This window comes from Oryx dammah, unplaced genomic scaffold (assembly GCF_014754425.2).
Source record: "Oryx dammah isolate SB20612 unplaced genomic scaffold, SCBI_Odam_1.1 HiC_scaffold_29, whole genome shotgun sequence".
NCBI classification, from domain to species: Eukaryota; Metazoa; Chordata; class Mammalia; order Artiodactyla; family Bovidae; genus Oryx; species Oryx dammah.
In genome coordinates, this window is record NW_024070213.1 from 15,924,008 (window position 1) to 15,951,924 (window position 27,917).

At 52.1% G+C, this 27,917-nt stretch overlaps 1 protein-coding gene across 4 annotated transcripts; it reads right to left on the reverse strand.

Annotated features, from left to right (window-relative positions):
- Nucleotides 1-736: 736 nt before the first annotated feature.
- SCNN1A (sodium channel epithelial 1 subunit alpha) lies at nt 737-27,151 on the reverse strand. 4 transcript variants are annotated; one of them, XM_040234953.1, is made up of 15 exons: nt 26,885-27,151; nt 26,367-26,617; nt 24,938-25,983; nt 23,895-24,255; nt 15,852-16,119; nt 14,257-14,450; nt 9,054-9,157; nt 8,280-8,443; nt 7,756-7,854; nt 7,442-7,559; nt 3,316-3,394; nt 3,138-3,195; nt 2,953-3,008; nt 2,508-2,583; nt 737-2,126 (listed from the first exon to the last, which is right to left on the reverse strand). In XM_040234953.1, exons 4-15 carry the CDS (start codon nt 24,248-24,250, stop codon nt 1,767-1,769), a joined length of 1,932 nt encoding a protein of 643 aa, XP_040090887.1. In that variant the 5' UTR covers nt 24,251-24,255; nt 24,938-25,983; nt 26,367-26,617; nt 26,885-27,151; the 3' UTR covers nt 737-1,766. The 4 variants fall into 4 exon arrangements, with proteins under 4 accessions (XP_040090887.1, XP_040090889.1, XP_040090890.1 ...); XM_040234955.1 differs by lacking the exon at nt 24,938-25,983; XM_040234956.1 differs by lacking the exons at nt 24,938-25,983; nt 26,367-26,617; nt 26,885-27,151 and adding an exon at nt 24,420-24,932.
- Between the last annotated feature and the right edge of the window lie 766 nt (nt 27,152-27,917).

The following is a 27,917-nucleotide window of genomic DNA, read 5'->3' on the forward strand; positions in this document are numbered from 1 at the left end:
GGGATTCGGGATTCGGCCCTAAGGAGGGTGAGGAAGGGTGATGCCTGGCTCCCAGGGCTAATGCTGGTGTGGGAGGAGGAGTTGGGGGTTTGGAAACCGGGGTTCCACTCTGACATCCCTCAGCATCTCCTTTGTTAAAATAAAAGCTGGGAAGATGCCCGCTGCTGCTCTCTCTGTGCTGATGTGCGAATGAGAATACACAGGCTTTGAGGCTCCTCAGGAAGCTGGGCTGAGTCTCATCCTCTTCCCCCAGTACTGGGCAGCTGATGGAGAGGCGGGCGGGTGAGGATGCTGCAGCTGGGTGGTGAGTGGTACTCAGCAGGAGAGGAGGATTACAGATGGTGGTGACCAAAGTCGAGAAGGAAAGGGGTCCAGGCTGTGGACAGGGACACTAACCCCAAGCATTGCACAGCAGGACTCCTGGCGGAGGGCACCTGTCTTCACCTCCCCACCTGAACGTGGCGATGGGCACAGAGCAGATGCTCAGCAATGCCCGTGGAAGAACTAGCAAGACGGTTTGTCTCTCCCAAGGCCCCTGAAGGATGGTCGTTCCCATCATGCAGCCAGGGAAATGGGAGACTGTCCTGTGCCCCACTCCCCAACCCAGAACTGTGGGACTTGCACCCACTCCCTGGCCCCCTCATGGTGCCATGCAGCTCTCCAGACATTTTATTTTAGGCCATGCCCTATGGCAGGGGGATGTTAGTTCCCCGACCCACGGAAGTCCCTCCAGGCATTCTTTATGCAAGAATATTTATTAAGTACCTGCCTACTTGCTCCAAGTGGGACACTGGGCTAGACTGTGAGGATACATGAATGAACAAGACTCAGTCCCTAACCACAGCGAGCTCAGTCATGCTGGGAACACAGACACAAATGAAGAGGAAAATTAAATGCAGCGTCAGCACTTCCACGGATGTGATGGTGTGTGATGGGAGTCCACAGGAGAGGGAAGTGGTAAGATCTGGGGAAGACAGGGTGGGGAAGAAGCCTTCACAGAAGTAATGGTATCCAAGCAGGGTTCTCAGGGATGCATAGGAGTTCTCCAGCAGATGGGGGAGGGGGGAGGCTTCCAGGCTAAGGAAATAGCTTGAGCAAATATGCAGAGTTAGGAAAGACAAGGACACAGGGCAGAGGCGCTGGGCGAGGCTCCGTGGGGGGGATGGGGTAGTAAGGCTGACTGGGAATCCAGGTCTTCACTACACTGGGCTGCCCCAGTTCCTGCCCTGGGAGTCAGGCAAACAGAATTGCCTAGCAACTAACCGAGGGGGCTTTTGGGGTGGGGTTCCCCACCCCAGTTCAAGAAGAGGAGCAAACGCCTGTGTCACTGGAAGGCGGTGTGGAGGGCCATTCTGGGGCGGAATCCAGCCATCTTTAGGGAGGAAACCACACACGCCTTTGTGTGCCCTTGCCTGTGTTTTGTTCTGGTCGTCAGTTGTTTCCTAGGAAAGTTGTTTGTCAGAGATCCAAGTTTGGCTTGGCTGATCCAAGGGATAAGAAGCCTTGGCTGCACTGGGGTGGGGGAGGGCAAAGTGTTCTCGAGGCAGGACCAGCGGGGAACCGGGGTGATGCTGGCAGGGGGTCTCCAGGCAATTTCCGCAGCCCCCTATCCATCCTGCTTCATCCCCCCTGCCACCCACGCACACACCAGGGGCAGCTGGGCAGCTCTGAGAGGAAGCCGCCAAACATTCTTGAATCCTGCCAAGGCTGGGTCCCTCCCACCAAGGGAAGTGCCTGCCTTGGGGAGGGGACACCGTCCTTTCCTCTCAGGGCGCGCTGGCCTCTGCCAAGCCTGATGGAGCTGGGTGGGGACCCAGGGTGGCGTAGGCAGGTGGAGGGGCTGACAAGGCCAGGGAGATGGCAGGGTCTGGCGGGGATGAAGAGGAGGAAGCCTGGTAGGGGCAGAAACTGGAGGGGAGGGAGGTGGCTGGAGTGGAGGCCACCTCTTGGGTGCCCCTGCCCCCTCGGCCTGGGGACCAGTATCGGCTTCGGAACCTCCGGAGCAGCATGAGGAAGGTGATGACCAGGAGGTCAAAGATGAGCTCAGCCATCTCCACCACGGACAGCACGGAGGAGCCGAACCACAGGCTCCACTGGCTGCCCAGGTTGGACAGGAGGGTGACCATCTGTGAGGGAGAGAGGCACGCTGAGCACTTGGCAGGGAGCCCATGCTCCACTCCACTCAGCCTCGCCCGACCCCAGGGCCCCTGGCCTCTGCTCCCCTCCTCTGGCAGCACAGCACTGCTGGCTGCTTTCTTCCAGGGAAAACCAAGAATGAGGCCACCGTGGGGATGGCTGACACGCAGACGTGTCTCGAGAGGTTTCTCCCCATCACCCAGCACTCCTTCCACTCTTCTAAGGCTCACCCTCTCCCATTCCCTTGGTCCCCCACCTTCGAGGCCCAAACCCTCAGGCCCCACAGAGGTAATCCCCTGTGTTCACGGAGAGCCCCCTGACTAAGACCCCCCGCCCGCAGAGAATCCCAGGCTCAGTAGGGCAGGACGCACCGTGACTGAGGGAGACTCAGAATTAGATTTGTAGTTCAGCTCCTTGAAGAAGATGTTGAGTTTGGCAACTCCATCCCTTTGGAGTGGGGGAGAGGGTGGGAAGAGACGGCCCAGGGTTAATTTCTCTGCTGCTCCAAAACACTCTCCTCCAATCAGCTGTACCCATCCCTCTTCCTGGGTCTGCTTTCCCTCCCACAGATTCCTTTCTCAGGGCTGGGACCCAGGGAAAGGAATTATTGTTACTGTTTAGTCACTCAGCCGTGTCTGACTCTTTTGGAACCCCATGGACTGGAGCCCGCTGGGCTCCTCTTTCCATGGAATTCTCCAGCCAAGAGTACTGGAGGGGTTGCCATTTCCTTCTCCAGGGGATCTTCCCATCCCAGGGATCAAACCCGAGTCTCCTGCATTAGCGAGCAGGGAAGCCCGGGACCAGGGTAGGACTGACCTTTTGTTCTTGATGGTGTAGTTGTTCTGTCGGGACAGCATCTCGAAGACCCAGTCCTGGGAGGGGGTGAGGTGTCAGTGGGGTCACCCCCGTACTCTTCAGGCTTACAGAGCTGGGGGCGGGGTCAAACACACTCATACACGTATGCCCAGGGAAGACCGCAGTGCTACACACACACACACTACCTGGGATGTCACGGAGGGCCACTGTGAGTAACTGGCAGAGAGCTTGTAGATGGTCACACTGGGGATGGAGAAGGTGCTCAGTGACGGGGGTAGGGTGGGGCTCTCCCATTCAAAGCTGGACCAAGGATCCTCTGTGGTACCCAGATGACCCACCTGGGCTCCAGGAGGGGATCCTCACCTGCATGGCTTCCGGCACTTGGTGAAACAGCCCAGGCGGTCTGAGGAGAAGGCATCCTGGAGCTTATAGTAGCAGTAGCCTGCGGGTGCAGAGAGATGCTCATTTTCCTAGGGCCCCTCCACCTTTTCCACCCACACCCTCTAGGTCTCCCAAGACCCCTGGCACCCAGTGCACAAGAGTGTTATGGAGCAAAACAGGAAGGGCTCCTGAATGACAGCACCAGAGCATGTTTAAGAAATAAAGCCAAGTCCAGCAAAAAATAAAAATAACAGGCTACACCTTTGTTAAAGTGAAAGTGTTAGTCGCTCAGTCATGGGTCCAACTCTTGCCACCTCCATGGACTATAGCCACCCAGGCTTCCCTGTCCATGGGATTCTCCAGGAAAGAATACTAGAAGAGGTTACCATTCCTTCTCCAGAGGATCTTCCCAACCCAGGGACTGAACATGGGTCTCCCACATTGCAGGCAAATTCCGGATACAGACAAATGTTGGAAAGTGAAAAAGAAAAGTGGGAACAATTTTTTGTATAAGAATAATGAAATTAAACCACAATGAGCTACCACTTCACACTTGCTAAGATGGCTATTGGAGATGAAATGGCAACCCACTGCAGTGTTCTTGCCTGGGAAATCCCATGGACAGAGAAGCCTGGCGGGCTACAGTCCATGGGATCATGAAGAGTTGGACACCACTTAGTGAGTAAACCACCACCACCAAGATGTCTATAATGAAAAAGGACAATGACAAGTGTCGATGAGGACATGAAGAACTCGTCACTGCTGGGAATATAAATTGGTGCCTCTGTCGTGGAAAGCAGTCTGGCAGTTTCTCAAAAGGTTAAACATAAAATACTATACTACATGCTTGTGTGCCCAGTTGCTTCACCGGGTCTGACTCTAGCCTACCCGGCTCCTCTGTCCATTAGATTTCCCAGGCAAGAATACTGGAGTGGGTTGTCATGCCCTTCTCCAAGAGATCTCTCCAACCCAGGGATCAAACCCGTGTCCCCTAGGGTCTCCTGCATTGCCCACAAATTCTTTATGCGCTGACCCACTGGGGAAACCCTAAACCTACTAAATGGCCCAGCAATTCCACACCCCAGAGAACTGAAAACATTGGCCACACAAAAACTTGTACACAAATGTTCACAGCACCATTGTTCCCAACAGCTAAAAAGGGGAAACAACCCAGACATCCATTAATTGATAAATGGATAAACAAGATGCGGTCTATCCATGCAATGAATATTATTCAGCCATAAAAAGGAATGAAGTACTGATATATGCTACCAGGTGGAAAGTGAAAGTGAAAGTCACTCAGTCAACTCTTTGCAACCCCATGGACTGTAGTTCATGGAATTTCCCAGGCCAGAATACTGGAATGGGTAGCCTTTCCCTTCTCCAGGGTATCTTCCCAACCCAGGTCTCCCATATTGCAGGCAGATTCTTTACCAGCTGAGCCACAAGGGAAGCCCTGATACCAGGTGGATGAACCTTGAAAATATTAACACTAAGTACAAGAAGCCAATCACAAAGGATCACATATTGTGATCTATGAGATGTCCAGGAGAGGCAAATCTATAGTAGATAGAAAGTAGTTGAGTGGTTCTGAGGGGCCGGAGTTGTGGGGGCAGGGGGAGGGCCTGTGGATACAGGGAATGGCAAGCTTGGAGACCACTATGGGTACAATTTTTTTTTTTTTTTTGAGCGGTGAGAAGGTTCTAAACTGATTGCAACAATTGTCACACAGTTCCACGACTGTGCAAAAAACCTAAAACTGTACTGCCTGGAGAATCTCCATGGACAGAGGAACCTGAAGGGCTACAGGTCATGGGATCACAGAGAGTTGGACACAACTGAGTGACTAGGCACACACAATACTAAAATTGCACTGTACACTGTCAATGAGTGAGTTACCCAGGAAATGAATTATCTCAATACACCTGTTACCAAAAAAGAATAATGGGACCATGGGCTTCCCTTGTTGCACAGCTGGTAAGGAATCCACCTGCAATGCGGGAGACCTGGGTTTGATCCCTGGGTTGGGAAGATGCCCTGGAGTGGGAAAAAGCTACCCACTCCAGCATTCTGGCCTGGAGAATTCCACAGACTATATAGTCCATGGGGTCGCAAAGAGTCAGACACGACTGGGAGGCTTTCACTTTTAAGGGCTTTCCTGATAGGTCAGTTGGTAAAGAATCCACCTGCAATGCAGGAGACCACAGTTTGATTCCTGGTTCGGGAAGATCCGCTGGAGAAGGGTTAGGCTACCCACTCCAGTATTCTTGGGCTTCTTTTGTAGCTCAGCTGGTAAAGAATCTGCCTGCAATACAGGAGACCTGGATTTGATCCCTGGGCTGGGAAGATCCCCTGGAGAAGGGAACAGCTAGGCTACCCACTCCGGTATTCTGGCCTGGAGAATTCCACGGACTTATACAGTCCATGGGGTCACAAAGAGTAGGGCGCGAATGAACGAATTTCACTTTCACTTTCAATGGGACCATAGCTTCCCCCTTCCCACCTCTTCCCAGGTTCTAGGTAAGGTTTTTTTGTTATTCTTGATACTTTCAGTCACCCGGGTCCTTCTTCATTTCTGACCCAAATCCCTCTGAATACCAGGGTTTATATAATTAATCACAGAATTAATCTTTAATTAGAAAGACTGGGGAGCAATTAGGCTGGGGAGCAAGCGGTCCTTAGGAAACTCAGCAGATTGTATCTTTAGCCGAGTTTCTCTCCCTCATCCTCACAGCTTCTAGCAAACAGCAAGGTCATTTTTCTCTCAAGGATCTTTTTCAAACTCACAACCACCTAGCAATCAGCGTTTGGGGGCCCAGGGAACAGTGGGCAGATTGCCTGCTCTGCATGTCCTGGAACATCCCATCCTCCCTCTGGGCCTCAGCTTGCTCGTCTGAGAAAGGGGCCCATCAGGCAAGACAGCCTCTAAGCTTCCCTCCAGCTCAGATGCGCTGTGATTCTCCAAGGCCAGAAAGCCAGAAATCAGAGGCCAAGACTGCAGAGCATGGGTCAGGGGAGGATGAGAGAACAGCACCAGGAGAGAAAGCAGACGGAGGCTGCTCTCTACCCTGGGGTCCACTGTGTCCCTGCCCTGAGCCCTCGGAGGGGTTGGCTGGGCCAGATAAGGGGGTGTGGACCAAGGACGCCCGCCCTGTGTATTCTATGTCTCCCCTCTATGTTCTGTGTTCTCTTGCTGGGGACTTTCTTTCTCTCTCAGCTTCCCTGCTGAATAACTCAGCTGTAAAGAAAAGGGAAAGAGATTGATCTGCTCCTAGACCAGGGCTAGGAGGGGAGTCTAGTGTCTTCCAGATTCTTTTGACTGTGCTCTCCTCTAGTTTTAATGTTTTAATTCTTCCACAAGTCATTCCTAAATGATACACCTGCTCCTATTGAACTGCTATATATTACGTGCATGATAAAACATACATAAACTGGAAGGTGTTAGGGAATGAGGCAGATTCACACAATTTCTAGTCTTTCCTTCCTGCACCCAGCACTGTCTCACCAGCACCCAGCAACAGCCCTGCTGGTACCCCAGGGAGTGAGCAGGATGCTACCTGCAGAGCAAGGAACCCAGGGAGATCTTCCTCACATGCTCTTCTTTCCTTTTGCTGCAAGTTATTATTATTTTTTTTTAATTTGCTTGTTTATTTATTTGGCTGGGTCAGGTCTTAATTGTGTCATGAGGATTTTTCCTTTCGGCTCACGGATTCTCTAGTTACGGTTCGTGGATGCAGTCCCTCCGCAGCATGTGGGATCTTAGTTCCCTGACCAGGGATCAAACCTGCATCCCCTTCTTTGCAAGGTGGATTCTTAAGCACTGGACCACCAGGGAAGTCCCATAAGTTATTTTTAAATGGGGACATCCGATTATAAACACACAGAAGTCAAAAGAGAGAGAAAAATGGTGAGGGAGGAACAGGGAAGACAGACAGAGTGAGAGGAAAATGGACAGGGCGGCATCTAAGAACCGGGAAACAGGAGTCAGTGGGAGAACCAGCTGGAGGACGTGGGAGCTGGAAGCCAGAGTGGGGGTGCTGAGAGTGCAGGGCTCCTGGGATAGTCCTGGGCTCAGGTGGGAGTGGGCGCCGGCCTCCCGCAGTCTCACCCCAAGAATTATGCTTCTTGTAGTCACAGAACTCTACGCCTTCAGGCCGTGGGTAGAAGATGTAGGCACAGCCACACTCCTTGATCATGCTCTCCTGGAAGCACGAATGGATGCACACCTGGAGGAGGGGAGCATGAAGGGGGGTGGGGTCAGGCCTGCCCACCCCCACACAGCCCCACATGGCAGGGGAGGGGAGGACAAACCAGACCCCCCAGTGTGCCTCCACCTCTCACTCCACTGTCCCCATCACCCATTACGCACACCTGGTGGCTACAGCTGGGAGACGGTTGCCATGGAAACAGGCTGGGCCTCACCTGCTGCGTGTACTTGGTATTGTAAAGGTTCTCCACCGGGACCTCGCTGCCATTCTTGGTGCAGTCACCATAGTCGCCCCCGAGTCTGTCCACGGCTTCCTAAGAACCCAGAGTCACCAGGCAGTCAGAGGTCAGAGCAAGTGGTCCAGGCCTCTTCCTAACCACAGTCTTCCCTCAGTCCCTGGCCGTATGTCCTCCGCCATCTCTCCTACCTGCCTGGTCATTTCACAACATGCCCCCAGGGCTACTTCCGAGGACACTGGGCCCGGAGCATCCCCTGGAACCCTGAGCATGTTCCTAACCCCTTCCTGGTGTTATCATCCCACGTGTACTCCTCAGAAACCTACTTCCTAACGACACTCGGCCTGGCCAGCCCCTCGCCCCAGATTTCTGCTCCTAAAGACTGCTACATGCTCAAAGCTCACCCATCACAACTTCTTCTGGCCCTCTAGCTGTCACCCTCCAAGCCTTCTCTCTGCCCCTCATCTGGGGTCCTCCCCAGGTCTCCCGGTCAGCGTCCTTGCCTTACTCATGCTGATGGAGGTTTCCACGCCGGGCCGCAGATTAAAGCCAGCATCATCCATAAAGGCGGGCTCATCCCGTTCATGCACCATCACCCGGGCCCCAGTCACCGTGGACAGCAGTGGGATGAAGTCATTTTGCTCTGTGCGCAGTGTCAGGGACAGACCTGGGAGGAACGGGGGGAACAGAGCCAGGGGGCAGGACACATTGGTTGAGAGAAGCATCAGGGTGTGGAAACCCATCATCCCACCCTGCCTAGTCTCTAAGCCTCCCAGGGCAGCAAGTTCAGGAAGACCTGCAAATGGATTTGGCAACCCCTGAGCTGAATCCGGGGGCCTTCCCTGGTGGTTCAGTGGTAAAGAAGCCACCTGCCAATGCAGGAGACACGCATTCGATCCCTGGGTCAGGAAGATCCCCTGGAGAAGGAAATGGCAACCTACTCCAGCATTCTGGCCTAGGAATTCCATGAACAGAGGAGCCTGACGGGCTACAGCCCATGATGTCACAAAGAGTCAGACATGACTTAGTGACCAAGCACGTACACGCACAAGCTGAATTTGGGGTGCAGGGCCAGCCAGAATCAGGACAGGATTCCTATCACACCTGGGATGGAATACGTGATACCCACAGGGGAGAAAAAGCAAAGAGGATTTTCCAGGATACAGATGGGCATACTGCAGTGAGGCCTGGAGCATTTCTAGGACAGGAGCTTAAGGCAGGTAGATGTGGGCACACAGGGCAGAGGAGGGGCTGGGGCTGGGGTCAGGACAGCGCACCGTTGTTGACCCCGGCCATGGAGGACATCCAGAGGTTGGAGCTGTTCTTGTCGTTGAAAGTGTAGCAGTTTCCGTACATCGGGTGGTGGAAGTGAGAGTAATTCCTATTCAGGAGAGAGAGAGAGGGGTCAGAAGGGAAGGTGCAGGGGTCAGGGGGAGCACTTTCAGAGCCCTTTGTTTCCTGATCACCTACTATGTGTGGACCTGGTGCTGGAGCCTCACCCAGGCCCTCTCACTAGGCATCATCCCCACTTCACAAGAGAGGAAGCATGGGCTCGGAGAGGTCAAGTAGCTGCCCAAGCTGACACAAGCAGAAAGCATGAGACGGGACTCAAGCCCAGGTCAGCTACCTCTCGCCCAGGCTCCTTCCCCCAGGCCACCCGACCTCACTGGCCTTGTGGCCTCTCCCATCTCGGTGCTGCACTACATTATGAATTCTTGCAGCATCCCTGGCTTCTCACACGTCTATATCTTACTTCCCCATTCGGATTATAATTTCCTTGAGGACAGGAAACAAATCTCCTTCATGCCTGAATCATCTCTGGGTTAATGGCATGTTTCTTGGCATGTAGGAGATACAGGAGATCGAGAACAAATAGTTGATGAATGAACGGAAGAGAAAGGAAGTGGTAGGGGGCAGGGGCAAGACAGTGAGACCAGGAAGGTCAGATTCAAGGGCAGGAACAGGTCTTGCAACAGCATGCCTCCCACTGGGAGGTCCAAAGCAGGGCTGGGACAGGCTTGGGAACAGAGAGAAAGGAGTCCCAGGTTTGTGTTGCTACAGCAGGAACATGATTTGACGGCAAATCACATGTCCCCCAATGGGGAGGCTGTGCAGACTGCAGCCAGAGCCCACGTGGGAACAGGGTGTATCTAACTCAAAGCTATGGTTTTTCCAGTAGTCATGTATGGATGGGAGAGTTGGACTATAAAAACAACTGAGCACCGAACAATTGATGCTTTTGAACTGTGCTGCTGGAGAAGACTCTTCAGAGTCCGTTGGTCTGCAAGAAGATCCAATCAGTCAATCCTAAAGGAAATCAGTCTTGAATATTTATTGGAAGGACTGATGCTGAAGCTGAAACTCCAATACTTTGGCCACCTGATTCGAAGAACTGACTCATTGGAAAAGACCCTGAAGCTGGGAAAGATTAAAGGCAGGAGGAGAAGGGGATGACAGAGGATGAGATGGTTGGATGGCATCACCGACTCAATGAACATGAGTTTGAGCAAGCTCCGGAAGTTGGTGATTGAGAGGGAAGCCTCTTGTGCTGCAGTCCATGGGGTCGCAAAGAGTCAGACACGACTAAGCAACTGAACTGAACTCCCCAGCCAACAGGGGGTATCTGTTCTAACTCCCCAGCCATGGGGGCAGCAGGGAGAAGAGGGGGACAGGTCTTTGGGCTGAGGGTGGTAGAGGAGGAAGGGACAGAAGTAGGGGAGGGAAGAAGGCTGGACAGAGATGAGGAGCGGGGGGTGATGACTATACAGCCTTAAGCAAACCATTTTCCTTAAGCTCACTGTCCTCATCTATAAAACGAAGAATGGAGCTCAATGATCTGGAATAGTCCATCAGCCTCAAAAAGCAGAGGCTCAGGGTGTGAAGTACTAGCACACATTCTGGGAAGAGCTAGGATGGCAGCATTTCCAGAGCTCAGGCTGTGCTCAGGGAGGGACAAAAGAGGAAGAGGCCAGTTCTACAAGGCCTGGGAGCCCTGCTCAGAGGGGAGGGGACAGGGACACCACGGGCTGTCTGCAGCAGGTGGAATCCATAGAGCAGACCATAGATGAATCTTAAACTCACAGAGCTTAGTTTAAAAAGTGAAGGGCAACATGAGATACATCATACAACACCATTTACGTCCACATTACACACACACTTGGTAAAAACACATACAAAGAGAGACACATTGAGTGCATTACGAGGGTGTATGAGAAGCAGTGTAACATGATGGTGAAGAGTATGGACTCCAGGGCAAAGCTACTTGGACTTGAACCCCAGCTCTAATGACTGTGAGCTGGGGGACCAGCCCAAGCACTTGATCTCTTTATGTCACAGTTTCCTCATCTGTAAAATGGGGATGATACTAGTACTGACTTCATAGGGATTCTAGGAGGATTAAATGACACCTAGAACAGTGCTTCGGAGAAGGCAATGGCAACCCACTCTGGTACCCTTGCCTGGGAAAATCCCATGGGTGGAGGAGCCTGGTAGGTTGCAGTCCATGGGGTCGCTAAGAGTCAGACACGACTGAGCGACTTCACTTTCACTTTTCGCTTTCATGCATTGGAGAAGGAAATGGCAACCCACTCCAGTGTTCTTGCCTGGAGAATCCCAGGGACGGGGGAACCTGGTGGGCCTCCGTCTCTGGGGTTGCACAGAGTCGGATACGACTGAAGCGACTTAGCATCAGTAGCAGCAGAACGGTGCTTAGCACTGAGTAAGGGCTATATAAATTTTCTATTAAGAGTTTAAGAAATCAGGAATTTCCCTGGTGGTCCAGTGGCCCTCAGCACTTTCACGGTTGTAGGCCCATGTTCAGTCCCTAACTGGGGCTAGGAACGACAAGCCTCACGGTGCAGCAAAAAAAAAAAAAGAAAAAAGAAAAAAAAGGGTATAGGGAATCATTAAGACAAAATGACAGATATAACAAGGCAAGGATATTGAGAATTTGCAACCTTCACACACTGCTGGTAGGAATGTAAAATGGCACAGATACCTGGAAAACAGTCTGATATTCCTCTTAAATATTAAATATATAATTATTATATGACCCAGCAATTCTATTCCTAAGAGAAATGAAAACATACATCCATACACACATGTGTACAGGAAGGCTCAGAGTGGCATTCAGCATTATTCATAAGAGCCAGAAAGTGAAAGACACCCAAATGGTCATCCACAAAGCATAGATAAACTCAATGTGGCATAAGCATCCAATTGAAAACTATTTCGTGAAAAAGAGACATGAACTGGGGGACTTTCCTGGTGGTCCAGTGGTCAGGGCTACACACTGCCACTGCAGGGGGAACCAGGGTTGGATCCTTGGTCGGAGAACTAAGATTTGCCTTGTGATGCAGTCAAAAAAAAGAAAAGCAGGAATTACTGATACATGCTGCAACATGGATAAACATTACTAAGTGAAAGAAGCCAGTCAAAAAAGACCACATATTATGTGATTCCATTTATATGAAATGTCCCCAGTAGGCAATCCATAGAGACAGTGGTTAGTAGATTAGTGGTCCCCAAGACTTGGAGGAGGGGACAACATAGGGAGACAGGAAAACATTCTAAAATTAGACAGTGTTAATAGTTGCACAATTCTGTAAATATAGTAAAAACTACTGAATTATATCCATTCAAAGGATGAATTTTGTGGTATGCGATGTACAACTCAATAAAGCTGTTATTAAAGAAAAGATCATAGAAAGAGAGGCAAGAGAATTGAATACAGAGTAGGAGAGGGCTGAGAAAGCCATGATAAAGAACTTCAACTCCATCCCGAAGGCCAGAGAGACACTGACGGATTTCACACAGGACTGTCTGGAATAGTTAACTGCAGTGAAGTGCAGGCAGAAGGCTGAAGAATAAATCTTCCTGTGGTCGCAGAATAAAGGGAGGCTCGAGAGGTGGAGAGACAGATTAGGGGGGTTATGATAACCCTGGGGAGAATCGATGGGGCTCTGAAGTGAGGAAGTGACCTAAGTGTCAAGACTGAGATGAACTATGGACTTTCCATTGATGAGAAGGCGGGAGCCTGGGGCGGGCAAAGCGAGACGGTGACAGAGCCACTTGGTGGCAGCTGTGGGCTGCCACAGGCTCAGGTGCTGCTCCTGCCTCACTTGTCCTCAAACAAACACACAAACCCGAGACAGGAGCAAAGGTGTGTGCGGGCAGAGTGTGTGCTCCAGGTGGGGGTGGGGTGCAGAAGCAGGTGACACCTGGCCCTGCCAACAGTCTTCAGGGGCAAGTTAGGGACAGGGTCCCTGTGGGGTGGAGATGCTGCCTCGGGCCCTTCCTCAGCCGGGTAAAGGCAGGGAGACAATGCCTGAGCTTCGAGGAATACGGAGGGGAAGGTGGGGGTGAGCAGTGGCTATAGAAGGGGACCTCCCTTACTCCTGCCTCCTCCCCCCACAGCCCTCAGAGAGCTGGCAGCAGCCATGACTTCTTTGCAAGGACATCATAACAGGAGATGTGATTGAGAGAATGCCAGGCGGGCAGTGCAGTGGTGTGAGGGGGGCCCTAGGCTCTGGCTAGCCTGGTGTCCTAGGGCAAGTCACTTCACCTGCGTGACAGTCACTTCCCACCAACAGTGAGGCCCACGACTCACTGCAGTGTATAAAGTGCCCTCAAACTCCTTATCTCATGCACTCAAAGACAGATGTTATCAACTTCATTGCTTAAGAAAAAGTGTCAAGGGAATTCCCCAGTGGTCCAGTGGTTAAGATTCTGAGATGCCAGTGCAGGGCTCAGGGAACTAAGATCCTCCTGCATGCCACCAAGTGTGGTCAAAGAAAGAAAAAGTGTCAGAAGGGCAAGAATATTTTTCTTCTTCTTTGATGTATCCCAAATGCCCAGAACAGTGACTGGCACATAGTCCAGACAGTCAAAAATATTGGTTCAATGAACGCTGAAAGAATCTCATTTCCCTCCATTTCATAAACAAAGAAATAGGCTCTGAAGAGTGGAGTGAAATGCCCAGAGTCACCTGATCCAGAAGAAACAGCCAGAGCAGGAGCTGAGGGTTAGTCCCTGATTCAGTCCATGCTGTATCCGCCCCCCACTGCTGCCTGCATTATCTGAGCCAGCGGAGCAGGGGACCAGATGACCTTCCAGGCATTCTTGAGTTTGATGCCAGTGAGAAAGAGGCCTCAGAAAGACAGGGAGCCATGCTTCAGTCCTTGGTTTCTCAAAGCCAGACTTCAAGCCCGGCATTCTGAAGGCTCCCATCTGACACTTCTGCAGACCCAGGGAGCAGGGAGCCACACATGTCCTGCAGGGCCGTTCCCCAGGCAGAGGTTTAGACCTGAGGTCAATACTTTCCCTTCCTCCCCACCTGCAGGCATTCAGTTATTCAACCAGCACTTCAGGGTGCCTTCCATGCTGGGTCTCAGGATGGTCCAGCAAAGGAGACCGGAGACTGGGGGTGGGGGGTGGAGGCGGTGGGCAGAGCAGGAAGCCTGGAGGCAGGGAAGGACTCACGCCTCATTGCAGGAGTCCTGGTTGAAGCGGCAGGTGAAGATGAATTTGCCCAGCACGTCCTCCTCCAGCGAGGGAGAGGTGTCCTGTCTCCGTCTGGACAGAATGTTGATATAGTGGAAGCGGTACCACTCCCTCACAGCATCCACCCCTGATGAGTATGTCTGGTAGAAGCAGTCCGATTTGTTCTGGTTGCACTGGACAGAGACCAGAGCATCAGAGGACCAGCAGCAAGGGTAAGCAAGGTGGGGCAAGGTCAAGCAATGAATGGTCTGGGGTCCTAAAGACTGATAGATAGGGGCAGGGAGCCAGGCTGCGAGAAGCCAAAGCCTGGAAGACAGCAGACCTGGAAAGCACGGGATTGACAGAGGAGACTGGGAGCTGCACACACCTTGGGGTCATTTATGCAGCTTCTGAGGAGGGTGAAGCAAAGATTATTCTCCCCATTTCACAGATGGGAATACTGTGAGGGATCAAGCAGTTTGTCCCAGTATCAAAGGGGGTACTGGAACCCCGGTCTCTGGGTACCATCTCTCTGCTTCACTCCCCCTTTTAAAAATCTTTATTATTTTTTTTATTTTAATTGGAGGATAATTTCTCTACAATATTGTGTTGGTTTCTGCCATACAACATGAACCAGCCATAAATATATATATACGTATATGTATATATGTGTGTGTGCGCTTAGTCGCTCAGTCGTGTAAGACTCTTTGCGACCCCACGGACTGTAGCCTGCTAGGCTCCTCTGTCCATGGGGATTCTCCAGGCTAGAATACTAGAGTGGGTTGCCATGCCCTCCTCCAGGGGATCTTCCTGACCCAGGGACTGAACCTAGGTCTCCCGCATTGCAGGCAGATTCGTCTGAGCCACCAGGGAGCCACCAGGGAAGCCCAAGACAGAGAATAGGGAGACGATAGCAAGAAAACTAAAAAAATAAATGGAGATGGGAGGGAGGCTTAAGAGAGAGGATAGACAGATAGTTAGATAGATAGATATGGGCTTCCCCAGTGGCTCGGTGGTAAAAAATCTGCCTATCAATGTAGGAGACCTGGGTTGGATCCCTGGGTCGAGAAGATCCCCTGGAGAAGGGAATGTCAACCCACTCCAATATTCTTGCCTGGGAAATCCCATAGACAGAGGAGCCTGGTGAACTACAGTCTAAGAAGTCGCCAAGAGTCAGATACAACTGAGCGACTAAACAACAACAATCCTCTGTCTTGGGCCTGCCGGAGCCCCAGTGCCCCATCACCCTGGAAGGTCCCAAGTGAGTGCCACACTGGGGATCAGAATTCAGAAAGAGCATTTCCACAGTAGATCTGACTTCCCATCCCCATAAACTCTCCCACAGAGGCCCCCAGCGAGGAGCCTCCACAAGCTGGTGCCCAGAGAGACGTTATTTAATTTTAATTTTCAAATTTATTCTTGTATGTAACCTATTTATTTTGCCAGCTCGGACTCCCGCCTCGTATCAGTGGCAGCGAAGGCGGGGCGCGGAGGGCGGGGAGCTAAGCCGCCTGCTGCGCGAAGGGGGGGGAGGGGGCGGGGCCTCCGGGCGGTGGCGGGGCGGGGCGGTAGCCGGGCCGGTGGCGGGGCCTTACCAGCTGGAAGCCGATCTTCCAGTCCTTCCTGTTCACCTGGGGGTTGTTGTCCCGCACGCTGGAGCCGGTGCGGTGGACTCTGCGGGCCGCGTGGGGCGGAGCCGGGATGGGCAGGCGCTGCAGCGGGTGCGGCAGCGGCTCCCGCAGTTCGCGGCGGGAGCGGGCGTGGGCCACGAGGGTGTGGGAGGAGTTGTACTTGTACAGGTCGAAAAGTGTCTGCTCCGTGATGCGGTCCAGGTCCTCCAGCTCCTCTTGAATTTCCTTGTACCTGGAAGAGGCGATGGCAAATGGTCGGACTAGGAGGTGGTAACAATCCTCGCCCCCTCTCCCACGCCTCATTTTCCCCGTCTGTAACGGGTGAGATCAGTTCAGCCCAGAGAAGTCTGCAGGGCGTAGCTCTGGGTCTGCAGGGCTATCTCGGGGGCGAGGGTGGGGGGCCGCAGACAGGTGTGTCCGCCTGGTGATTGGAGGCGACAGTGAGCCCCGGCGGGGAGGCATTTATTGCCACATGTTTCTTGTTAGGGAGAGACGGGAGGTGCTCTCTTCCCACTCGCCCTGGCCTGGAAGGGAACCCGGAACTTGTCTGCCATTTCCCAAGGCAGGAGAGGGGGTGGGCCGGCAAGGCCCAGACACTCCCACGGACCGAGGTGCATGGGCCATCCGCCACCTCTCGCCGAGGGTGGCCTTTGACCGTCGGCCACTTGACACTTTCTAAATCAGGGACTCTCAACTGCACTTCTAGAACCTTCCGAGGAACTTTAAAAATACCGATACCACACACTCTCCTTTCCCCGCCCTCCTACACCAAAGACTCAGTTTTAAGGAGTTTCAGATGGGGTTCAAAAACCGTGAGTTAAACACTGTCCAGTATAAATCCTCACATTCCTTCTCAATACAGAGCCTGTATCATCTCCATCATGAAAGTCCAGGCAAAGTAGCAGGGCCTTAGGGATAGAATCTACCAAAACAAAACAAACACCTAGGACCGATAAATAAACAGGGTTGCGGGATACAAAACCAATATGCAAAAAATGTTTCTGCATGCTAGCGATCAAAAAAATGGAAAATGAAATCAGAGCACCATATTAAATAGCATAAACAACATCAAATACTGGGAGTAAATCTGATGAAAGGTGTATAAGACCTGTACACTGAAAATCCTGCTGAAATAAATCAAAGACCAAAATAAAAGGAGCTGCAGACGTCAGTAGATCAGGAACTCCTATGCCAACTTCCAGATTGCTCTCTAGATTCAAGCCGTGCATGTGTGCTCAGTGGAGAAGTTGTGCGGGACTCTTTGACCCCAGGATTGTAGCCCACCAGGCTCCTCTGTCATGGAATTTTCCAGGCAAGAATGCCAGAGTGGGTTGCCATTTTCTTCTCCAGGAGATCTTCCGGACTCAGGGGTTGAACCTACATCTCCTGCATTGCAGGCAGGTTCATTACCACTGAACCACCCGGAAAGCCCAGGTTCAAGCCAAGCCCTATCAAAATTCCAGCAGACATTTTTGAAGAAATTGACGGGTCAATTCTAAGATTGCTTTGGAAATGCAAAAATCTAGAATGGCCAAAACAAGTTTGGAAAAGAAGAGCAAAGTTGGAGTGCTTACTCTACCTAACTTTAAGACTGTAAAGCCATGGTAATCAAAACAGTGTAGTGCTTATGTAAGGATAAACAGATCAATGGGACAGAATAGAGTCCAGAAATAAACTCAAATATATATATGGTCAACCTGATTTTTGACCAAAGCACCTGTTCAAGCTCAATGAGGAAAATAATTTTTTTAAAAAAGATGATGCTGGATATTGTATGAAAAAAGGGGGGAAAGAAAGAACCTCAACCTCTACCTTAGTCTGTATACAAAAATTAAGTCAAGCAACCCAAACAAAAAATTCAGAACCATAAAGATTATAAAAGGAAACATCAAAGATACCTTCACAACCTAGGGGTAGGCAAAATTTATTAGAATAAAAAATATCTAAAGAAGAAATCCTGAAATATAAAAACTTCTTACAAATCAAAAAGAAAATGACATGGTTTTAAAAAGGAACCCCTCAAATATTCAAATGGTCACTAAACACATGAAAAGGCACTCAGTATCATTAGTACTCAAATGTAAATTGAAACCATAATGAGGTACCATTTAACATCCACACTGACTAGATGGACAGTCTGAGTGAACTCCGAGCGTTGATGATGAACAGGGAGGCCTGGTGTGCTGTGATTCCTGGGGTCGCAAAGAGTCAGACACAACTGGGCAACTGAACTGAACTGAACTGAGGCTCAAACGAAGAGACTGATGACATCAAGTGTTGGTGAGAATGTGGAGCATCCGAAATTGCTGCTGGCGGGAGTCTAAAATGGTACCACTGATATGGAGGACAATCCCTGGTGGCTCAAATGGTAAAGAATCTGCCTGTAATGCAGGAGACCTGGGTTCTATCCCTGAGTTGGGAAGATCCCCTGGAGAAGGGAATGGCTACCCACTCCAGTATTCTTGCCTGGAGAATCCCATGGACAGAGGAGCCTTTGCATCCATGGGGTCACAAAGAGTCAGACAAGACTGAGCAGCCACCACACACACACATGGTGGTTCTCGTGTGCCGAGTCCAAACCTCAGAGTCCTCAGCCACCATCTCCCTCATCAAAGTCTAGCCTGCTGCCCCTCATCCTCTCATAGGGGAGAAATGCAGCTCAGGTCGAAGGTGTATGTTTGACATTCTGAGATTTGTTTGTTATTGGTCATTAAAAGCAATGCCATTCCATGGCATGCTGCTGCTGCTGCTAAGTCGCTTTAGTTGTGTCCGACTCTGTGCGACCCCAGAAACGGCAGCCCACCAGGCTCCCAAGAACCAACAAGAACCTACTATAGAGCACAGGGAACTCTGCCCAGTGTTATGGGGCAGGCAGGATCGGAGAGGAGTTTCGGGGAGAATGGATACATGTGTATGTATGGCTGAGTTGCTCTGCTGTGCAACTGAAACTATCACAACATTGTTAATCAGCTATACTCCAATATAACATTAAAAGTTAAAAATTAAAAAAGCAGTAAAAGTTATAGGAACTGAGTTCTAATCAGCTTCCCAGGTTCATTTCCTAGCCTCACCACTTACCTTCATGGTAATAAGGATTAAGTGAATTAACATATGAGAAACACAGAAAAAGAGCTGGTAGAGTGAGTACCGTCTGACTGCAGCTATTGTTTTTATGGTCACAACTGTTCTTTAATAAGAACAATAATAGTAAAATAATAGTAACCTATTGTTGGAGAAGAGAAAGCTGAGGAGACAGCACTGCCTGCCACTCAACTGCCCTGTGACTTTGTGATCTTAACAGAAGTAGAGGGACTCCCCTGATGGTCCAGTGGTTGAGAATCCACCTGCCGATGCAGGGAACACGGGCTGGATCTCTGGCAGGGGAAAACCCCACATGAGGCTGAGCAACTTAGCCTGTGCGCCGCAACTACTGAAGCTCACGCGCCTAGAAATGGTGCTCCACAGCAAGAGAAGCCACGGCAACGCGAAGCCTGCACCCCTATTTGCCACAACTAGAAAAAAGCCCGCACATGGCAGCGATGACCAAGTGTAGCCAAAAATAAACAAAATAATTTTTTTTAAAACGTGGAGCCGAAGACCAGATTCCAATTCTGATTCGTCCACCTAAACAGTTGGGTGACCTTTGCAAAACCTGTACGTTTCTCAGAGCCTCTGTCTTCTCCTCCAACTCTGGGCTGGTAGTTTTCTCCTTATCCAGTAAGCCTGTGATGAAGGTCAGATCATGATAATGGATGCCGAAAAGACAGCCTGGTGACTGCTGTCCTTGGAGCCCCTGAACTGATGACCGCTGGGTAAAGAAGGAGGAGATGTCTTTAGAGCTGCTCCGAAGACAGAACCAGGGCCGGAGGGCAGAAGTTACAGTGAGGTAAGCTGCAGCTTTTGGAGAAGGTAATGGCACCCCACTCCAGTACTCTTGCCGGGAATATCCCATGGATGGAGGAGCCTTGTAGGCTGCAGTCCATGGGGTAGCAAAGAGTAGGACACGACTGAACAACTTCACTTTCACTTTTCACTTTCATGCATTGGAGAAGGAAATGGCAACCCACTCCAGTGTTCTTGCCTGGAGAATCCCAGGGACGGGGGAACCTGGTGGGCTGCCGTCTATGGGGTCGCACAGAGTCGGACACGACTAAAGCAACTTAGCAGTAGCAGCAAGCTGCAGCTTTACCTAAGGAAGAACTTTCCATCAGCAATTGCTGCAGAGATAAGTGACATTCCTGACACAAAGGAGTCCATCACTGGTGGGAGTGGCAGGGGTAGGGGGTCCCAGCTCTAAGAGTCTGGGCTTTTTGTCCCTCCCAGTCCTGCCAATGCAGAGCCTGCTTTCCAGATCCTGTGGGGGGAGTAGGGGGCAGTGCAGGGTCCCTCCCAGGGTCAAGGTTGAATGGCATGGCTCAGAGCCTTCGCCTCCCTCAGTGCAGCTCTCTGAGGGGAAGGAAGATTCCATGACCTTCTTTGCTGTCCAAGAATGCCACACTCTTCCTTAAAACCAGCCTCAGTCCCCCCGCAGGATTGAATGAAAAAAATATGCTCTTGGGCTCTGTTTGCCGTTGATGTGGCTTTGTCTGGCCCCCTCTCTTGGGTGAAAAGAGCCCTTTGTTAACCAGAAAGGGGATGGGGATCGCTGTGGCTGACCTTTCACATTGGACTCTCAACACCTCCTTCTTAGTATGAAGGTCTTCAGCCTTATCCCCTTTCCTGGAAGTTACAGAACAGCCCAGAATACCCCTCCCCCTCTGCTGGCCACACTCCTGCCACGTGCAGTTGGGCACTTGGGCTGACTTTGCCTCCAGTTATCTCACAAGCTCCTTTATCTCTTCCACGACTTCCACCCCCTCCCTGCTTCCCAGTCCGTCACCTATCTTGCCTCTGCCTCCGGCACCCACGCCAGCTAGCAGCATGAGTCACACGCAGGTCCCCACCCACCAGGCTGCATCAACCTGTGCACCCACCCCTGCCTCTCTCCTGGAGCAGGAACCAATAACCCAGATCCTCTCTTCTCTTCTCTCCCTCCCTCTGGATTCCTGCTCCTCCCCATGGGCTCCCACCAGCCCCCAACCCTGGATGCCTTTGCCTGGCCCCTTCTTAAACTGCAATGGGAGAAAGAACTTTGAAAGCAAACATACTTGGTCTTCAACTCAGCTACTGACCCTAGATTCACTGGCTTCTACGTGATGGGGGGGCGACAGATTTTTGAATCTGTTTCACCACCAGTTCCCTGTGTGAACTTAAGCAATTACTTAACTTCTCTGGGCCTCAGTTTCCTCATCTATAAAATGGGAGCAATACGGGTATCTACATAAGAGATCTGTTATGAAAATTAAATCATTTGATTAATATAAAATTTTTTTGTCTGGCACATATTAAGTACTATGTGTGTTAGCCATTATCATTGGTGTTTTTTTCTTTCTTTTTTTTTTTTTTTTTTTGGCCACACTCTATGGCATGTGAGGTCCCAGTTCCCTGACCAGGAATTGAACTGGCATCCTCTGCATTGCAAGTGTGGAGTCTTAACCATTGGACCACCAGAGAAGTTCTCGTTGTTATTTTTTATTATTACTTGCTGTTTGACCCTGCTCAGTTACTTCACCTCCACTTCCTCATCTGCAAAATAGAAATAATAATGCCTGTCTCCATGGACCTGTCAAGATTAAATGAGGTAGTGCTTAGAGAACTCCCAGTGCAGGATCGAACACATAGTAGGGGCGCCATATCCTTCCCCCGCTTTGAGGCTCTGACTCCCCTCCTATCCAGGGTGCTGGTTGTCTCCCCACTAACTCCTGCAGGAGAGATTGTTTTAATCGGTGAGAACACCTGCCTCCCAGCCTGCAAGCCCCAGAGGCCAGGGCTCTGGTTTTCATTCCCTGGGCCGTTTTCCTCTACTGCCCAGGGCCTTGCACCCTGCAGAACCTTGGAAAATAAGCAGGCCTCAACAGATTAACCTTGCACTGTCCATCTCTCACCCGTATCTTTCAACTACAGTCTTTATTGAGAGCCTACTATTGGCTAGTTCCTCATGCTTGCCTGCCCTCCTCTCCCCTCTGCCCCAGGGGATGAGAGTGGGGGAAGTAGGGGAAGGAAGAGGGCTGGGAGCTCTGAGATTGGGAAGAAGAGAAGCAAAGCCACAGGCACCAGGGAAAGAGAAAGAAGGCTGAGAGAGGGAATAAGACATGCTCAGAAATGAGATGCAGGGACTTCCTTGGTGGTCCAGTGGTTAAGACTCTGTGCTTCCAATGCAGGGGGTGTGGGTTTGATCCCTGATCAGGGAACTAAGATCCTACATGCTGCACAAAACAAACAAACAAACAAAAAAGAAATGAGATATAACATCTGAGCAGAAACTCCATTATTCCACATTCACATTTTGGGTATTAAGAGGCAGGGGTTTGCAAGCAAGCAAACAGGGTGGAAAAGACCCCGATACTGGGAAAAATTGAAGGCAGGAGAAGTGGGCAACAGAGGATGAGATGGTTGGATGACATCACTGACTCAATGGACATGAGTTTGAGCAAGCTCCGGGAGTTGGTGAAGGACAGGCAAGCCTGGGGTGCTGCAGCCCATGGGATTGCAGAGTCAGACACGACTTGGTGACTGAACAACAACCACCACAAACAAGGAAAGCCACAGTGGAGACTGTGACCTTGTGCCTTAGCTCTGTGACCTTGTGCCTTAGCTCTCTCTGCCTCAGTGTCCTTAACTGTAACCCAGGAATAATAACAGTATCTGCCTCGGAGGATTGTTGGAAGAATTAAAGGAGCTGCCCGAGGAGTTCTTAACTGTGTCCTTAACTGCGTCCGGTGGTCTGGTGAATGAAGCAGCTTCTCAGTAACCGGCCTCTTAACCTGGGCCTCATACAGGAGTTTATCAGTGAAGTGGCAGAGCAGTGTTTTCTCTGTAGGACAGGATGTCCCAACCCTGATCAGCTCATGACACACCTCTGGACACAACAGACTACACCACCCCTGATATGTGACCAATCCAGTCACTCGCAATTGCACGCACACTTCATTTGTTTGCTCACACACATTCGTGCGATCACATTCACACTCACTCATAAACCTTACACTCTGACTCTAGCTCACAGTTTTTATGGTACCTGTCACAGTGCGCTGAGGTTATTTGTTTATATGCCTATCTCTTCCATCTTATCTTTCAATACCTAGCAGAGTACTTGGCCTTCAGCAACGATTGTAGGAATTATTGATGAACCCATTTGCTGGGTGCCTAGAGCCGTATCTGGCCTGCCGGAGGTGTACCAAGGTGTGAGGTGTGGCAGGACCAAGTGAACACACAGGAAAGGTGTGTGTAAACACCCAACCCTGCCCTCCCGTCTTCTCCATGGTTACCACCACCCCCTCTGGCTTCCAAACCAAAAATTGGCAAAGAACGCTGGTGAAACCCAAAACTTCAGGTCACACCCAAACAGTACACCCGGACAGGTGGACTGCACAGCGCAACAGGGCCACCTGGGCCTCTGGAGGAGCGGCCTGGCCAGGGCAGCTTCCATCCTGTCCTGCTGTCCTGGCTCTGGGACTACACCCCCACTCACCCCCCGCAACCCCGCCTCGAGGCTCATGGAGAGCTCCATCACCACCGCTCCCCCACTTTGCTTTCTCCAACACAAACTGCCCTTCTCAACCCAGACCACCCTGCCAGGGCCCAGTCCCAGCCAGCTCCCACCGCCACCACCACTGCCCCCCTCCACACCTGCAGTCAACTCATTGCAGGATCTCCATCAGATTCATCTCATGGTAAGGAGGAGGGGCTGATTCCTACCCTGCCCTTCTGAACTTATCAGCATTTCAACCTCATCAGCGCTCCCTCCCACTTTCAGGAGGATGAAGGGGTGGAGGAGGAGACTGTCCGTACAACAAGCCTGCTCTGGAGAAGGTTCAGGCACTAGGAAGACTTCCCTGGGCAGAACGGCTGGCCCATCATGTCGAGGGCTCCCCTCTCCTGCCCAGAGGGACGTCTGACTCGGGTTACCTGTAGGGGTTTAGGGTGCAGATGGAGACGGCGGGGAAGATGAGCTTGTCCGAGTTGAGGTTGATGTTGAGGCTGACGGGGTAGCTGAAGTATTCTCCGAAGAGCTGGCCGAACTGCCAGTACATCATGCCGAAGGTGCAGAGCCAGAGCACGGCCCAGAAGACCGTCTTCATGCGGTTGTGCTGCGAGCACACCAGGCGGATGGCGCCGTGGATGGTGGTATTATTGCAGAAGAACTCGAAGAGCTCCCGGTAAGAGCGGTGGAACTCAAGCAGGGCCTCCTCCTCCTCCGTGGGCGGCGGGGGGCCCGAAGGCTCGGGGCCCAGCCCCGGCTCCTCAGGCTTATCTCCCTTCATGAGCCCTTGGTGGGGTCGGGGAGGGCGAGGGGCCGGGCTGAGTTCTCGGCTCTGGGTGCCTCCTCCACCCTCATCACCTGGGGCCCGTGCCCTCATCCCACTCTCCTCCCACATCTTGCCCACTTTCTCCCCTTCCTCCCCGGGCCCCGTCCCCCGGGAGCCTGCTGACCTGCCAGAGTCTGGTCAGAAGAGCTGCAGCCAAGCCTCCCCTGAGTGGCCTCTCTGCCTCCCTGATAAGACTCCCTTTGGTTTCTGTCCCAGACTCTCCTTTTCTGTCTCCTCTTGAACGTCAATCTCTGTCTTTGGTCTTCTTCCTCCAATATCTGCGTCCTAGCTTCTCTCTGTCTCCTTCTCTCTGTCTCCTTCTCTCTCTCTCTGTCCCTCTCTCTGCCTTTCGCTTCTCTTTGGGTCTCTCGGCTCTCTTCCTTGCCTGTTTCCTCTCCAGGTGTCAGGCTCTGTGATCTTGCCCCTCTTCCTCTCCCGACACCCTCTCCCCTGCAGTCTGGACTCTTCCTTCTGGTCCCCGGGCCTGACCTCGGGCTGTGACCTGACTCCCTCTCAGCCCCAGGGATGTCTGGGCTCCAAGAGGTCTGGGCTGCCTCCTGCTTCCCAGTCCCAGGTTGTGGCTGGACTGGGACTGGTTCCTTTCCAGTTGAATCTGGCAGCCCGGCCTCTCCTCCCCCTCACCTGACAGGTGCAGCAGCCAGACCAGGGAGCCCGCCCGCCGGCCTGGGATGGAAGCCGCAGAAGCCTCATTAGCATCTCAATTAAAGGTGAGCCGGGCAGGAGGAGGGGCCAAGGAGGAGTCAGAGCTGAGAGCTCTCCCTAGGGAGGAGGGCTCCTGAGGGCAGGTGACCTGTAGCACCCGGACTGGAAAAGCAAGACGGTGGGGCAGAAGAAAAGTCAGGGCTGGGAGTCCTGGGGAGCCAGCAGGCAGGGAGACCGGGAGACAAGAAGGCAGGCGAGGGATGGAGGTCTGGAACCAGGAGGTGATGCTGAACGCAAAGACAGGAGGGCAAAGCAAGGAAAAAGGACAAGTCAGGATGAGTGAGACTAAGGTGTGGGGACCAGGAGAACAGGGAAGGCCAGATAGTGGAGGTGGGTGGACGGAGGAGAGGGGGGAAGGACCGGGAGGGAGGGATGGAGGGCAGGCAGAGAAGGGGGGTGAGGAGGAGGGAGCCAGCCCCAAAAGGAGTCCCCCTCCCCAACCACTGAAGGAGAGACAGGGGCAGGGACTGCCCTCAGTGGGCTTCCAAGAACCAGGGCCCCTCCCCAGGGAATACTTCCGAGGGCGCCCCTGGGTCAGCCTCACTCCCAGGCCTTGGAGAAGAAGGAGACAAGGCCTGCAGGCTTCCTCCCTGCTCACTAAGGTGTGAACACCTCCCAACCTCGCCCAGGAGCACCCCTCTGCCTCTCCTAGCTGGTCCTGCCCTCTTGACCCCTCACCCCCACCCTGAGCCTGTCCAGCCCAGGGAGGGGCCCAGGTGGAGCTGGGGGCTGGGCGGGGCCCTGGGACATTCTGTTCCTTTTTACACCATTGGCTGCTGGGCCAGGAATGTCCCCAGTTGTGGTCACGGGGTTGCTGGAATGTGTGCTCAGAAAAGAGGGGCCACCAGGGCACTTAGGCAGAGCCTCGGAGCCCAGGGATAGTGGGCACCGAGGAGGCAGGAGGGATTTGGCCGTGAAGAGAGTGGGGAGAGAGGAGCTGAGCCTGGCCCAAGGCTGCACCAACCCTGGAAGGAAGGAAAAGCTCAGTGTGGGGGCTGTGGTTTTCCTCCAAAATCTCTGCCCCAGACAACCCAGCAAGAGAGTGAGGGACCAAGTAGGAAAGGGGGGAGGGATCAGAGAAGGGCCCAGGAGGCACAGAGACCCAAGCATACACCCAGGCCAGAAGTCTGCCACTGTGACCCTGCAGGAGGTGGCCACTGGCTCCTCCCGCCTCCCGGAGGAGACGGGCTGGGACACGCAGACAGGCCCAGCCTGAGCCTGGATGCAGCTGGATAGGAGAAGACAGGCCCTCGAGGTCATGAAGTCATAAGACAAGGATCCTGGTAACAGAGAGGGGAGCCGAGTGCTGAGGGAACCTGGGGGTGAGGAGGAAGGGAGAGGCACTAACCCAGGAGATTCAGGAAGACTTCTCCGAGAAGGCGGCATCTCAGCTGGGTCTTGTGAAACAAATGAAGGCTCCCATCTGTGGCTGGTCTCCCGTGGCCTCTTAAAGTGAGAGTTGCTGTCGATCAGGATTCCAAACCCACCGCATGCCTTTCCCCAGCGCCTTAGGGGACCCTTCTGTGGAGAAGGGAAAGGCTGGCTTTTTCTTCATTTTCCAGTTGGAGAAAGTACCCTCCGCAAAGACAGGCCAGTTTTCTGTGGACACAAAACCAAACAGCAGTAGCATGAAGAACAGAAGCAGAATTCTTCTTCGGCAAGTGGGGGGTTATCTGCTTAGGGCTTTTGCCACACACCCCGAGACAGACCAGCCACAGTCTCGTGGGGAACTGGGGCTCCCCTGCACCTGGCTTTGAAAGTCAGGCAGGTTCGTATATTCCCACCAGCCATCTGGGTACTGGACTGTCTCCCAGGCTCCATGAGAAGCTCTGTCTACCGTCCCCACCTTCCCAAAGGACATCCTACCAACAGAAGGGGTAGCCAGCACCCTGCCTGTCCCATCTCAGAGGTTCAGAGAGGCACGTCCCTGCCACGTCTGTTTGCCGGTTGATGCCTGAAATCCAGTCACTGGCCCAAGGCCGCAAGGCAAATAGTTTTTCCTTCAAAGCCTCAGTGAGCAGGATCCTGAGGCCCGGTCTGGGCTGAGCCGGGGAGTGAGCCCAGTGTCCCCGAAGCACCTGCCGAGGTGTGGCAGCTTAGAGACAGCAGCATTCCTGATCTGGAATGGGCCAGAGCAAGCTTGTTCTGGTGGAAAAAAAATAGAAACCTGAGGCCTGTGCTTGTGTCATAGCTCTGTTTTAAATATTATCTTTTAAGGCGCAGGGGAAAAAAACCCTGGACACATTTTCCTTACAACACAGTTTTCCAATAGCACAGAAGTTTGCAGATTAACAGAAGCCTCGCTCAGTCCCATTCCCTTCCCACCCCTCGACTCTGGCTGCCGCTGCCATTTGTGTCTATCTGTATCTTTTTGGGTGCTTTTGTAGACTGCCATGTATTTTCAGAAAACAAAATATATAGCTTTTCCATAAATGGGACCATGTTATAGGCGTTATTCTATGACTTCCATTTTTACTTTTAAACTATGTGACTTCAGAAATGACACTCAGGACTTCCCTCCCTCTGAGCTCCCAAAGCAGAGGGTCCAAGTTCGACCCCGCACACCACAACTTAGAGTTTGCATGCCGCAACCAAAGATCTCACACGCTGCAACTGAAAAAAGAATCCGAACGCCACAATGAAGGTCAAAGATCCCAAGTATATAACACCCAGTGCAGCCAAATTCATTGATTAATTACTTTTTAAATGACACTTTACCACTGTGGGGCCCAGGCTTCTCAAGGAGAGAGCAGGAGGGTGGAGTGTTTAAGGCAGCCCAGGAGGTTGCAAAAGTCCTTTCCAGCTGGCTCTGCATATAGCCAGTATGGAAGTTCCTTAAAAACCTAAAAATAGAGATATCATATGATCCAGCAATCCCACTCCTGAGCATGTATCCAGT

Bases quoted from the DNA above. Each gene is read 5' to 3' on its own strand.
- SCNN1A (XM_040234952.1), bottom strand. From the start codon at position 24,364: ATGTGGGAGGAGAGTGGGATGAGGGCACGGGCCCCAGGTGATGAGGGT. The intron at 3,395-7,441 runs GTGAGACTGCGG...CTGCACCCGCAG, and splicing joins CAAGAAGCATAATTCTTGGG to GCTACTGCTACTATAAGCTC. The intron at 3,009-3,137 runs GTAGTGTGTGTG...ACCCCCTCCCAG, and splicing joins GGCCCTCCGTGACATCCCAG to GACTGGGTCTTCGAGATGCT.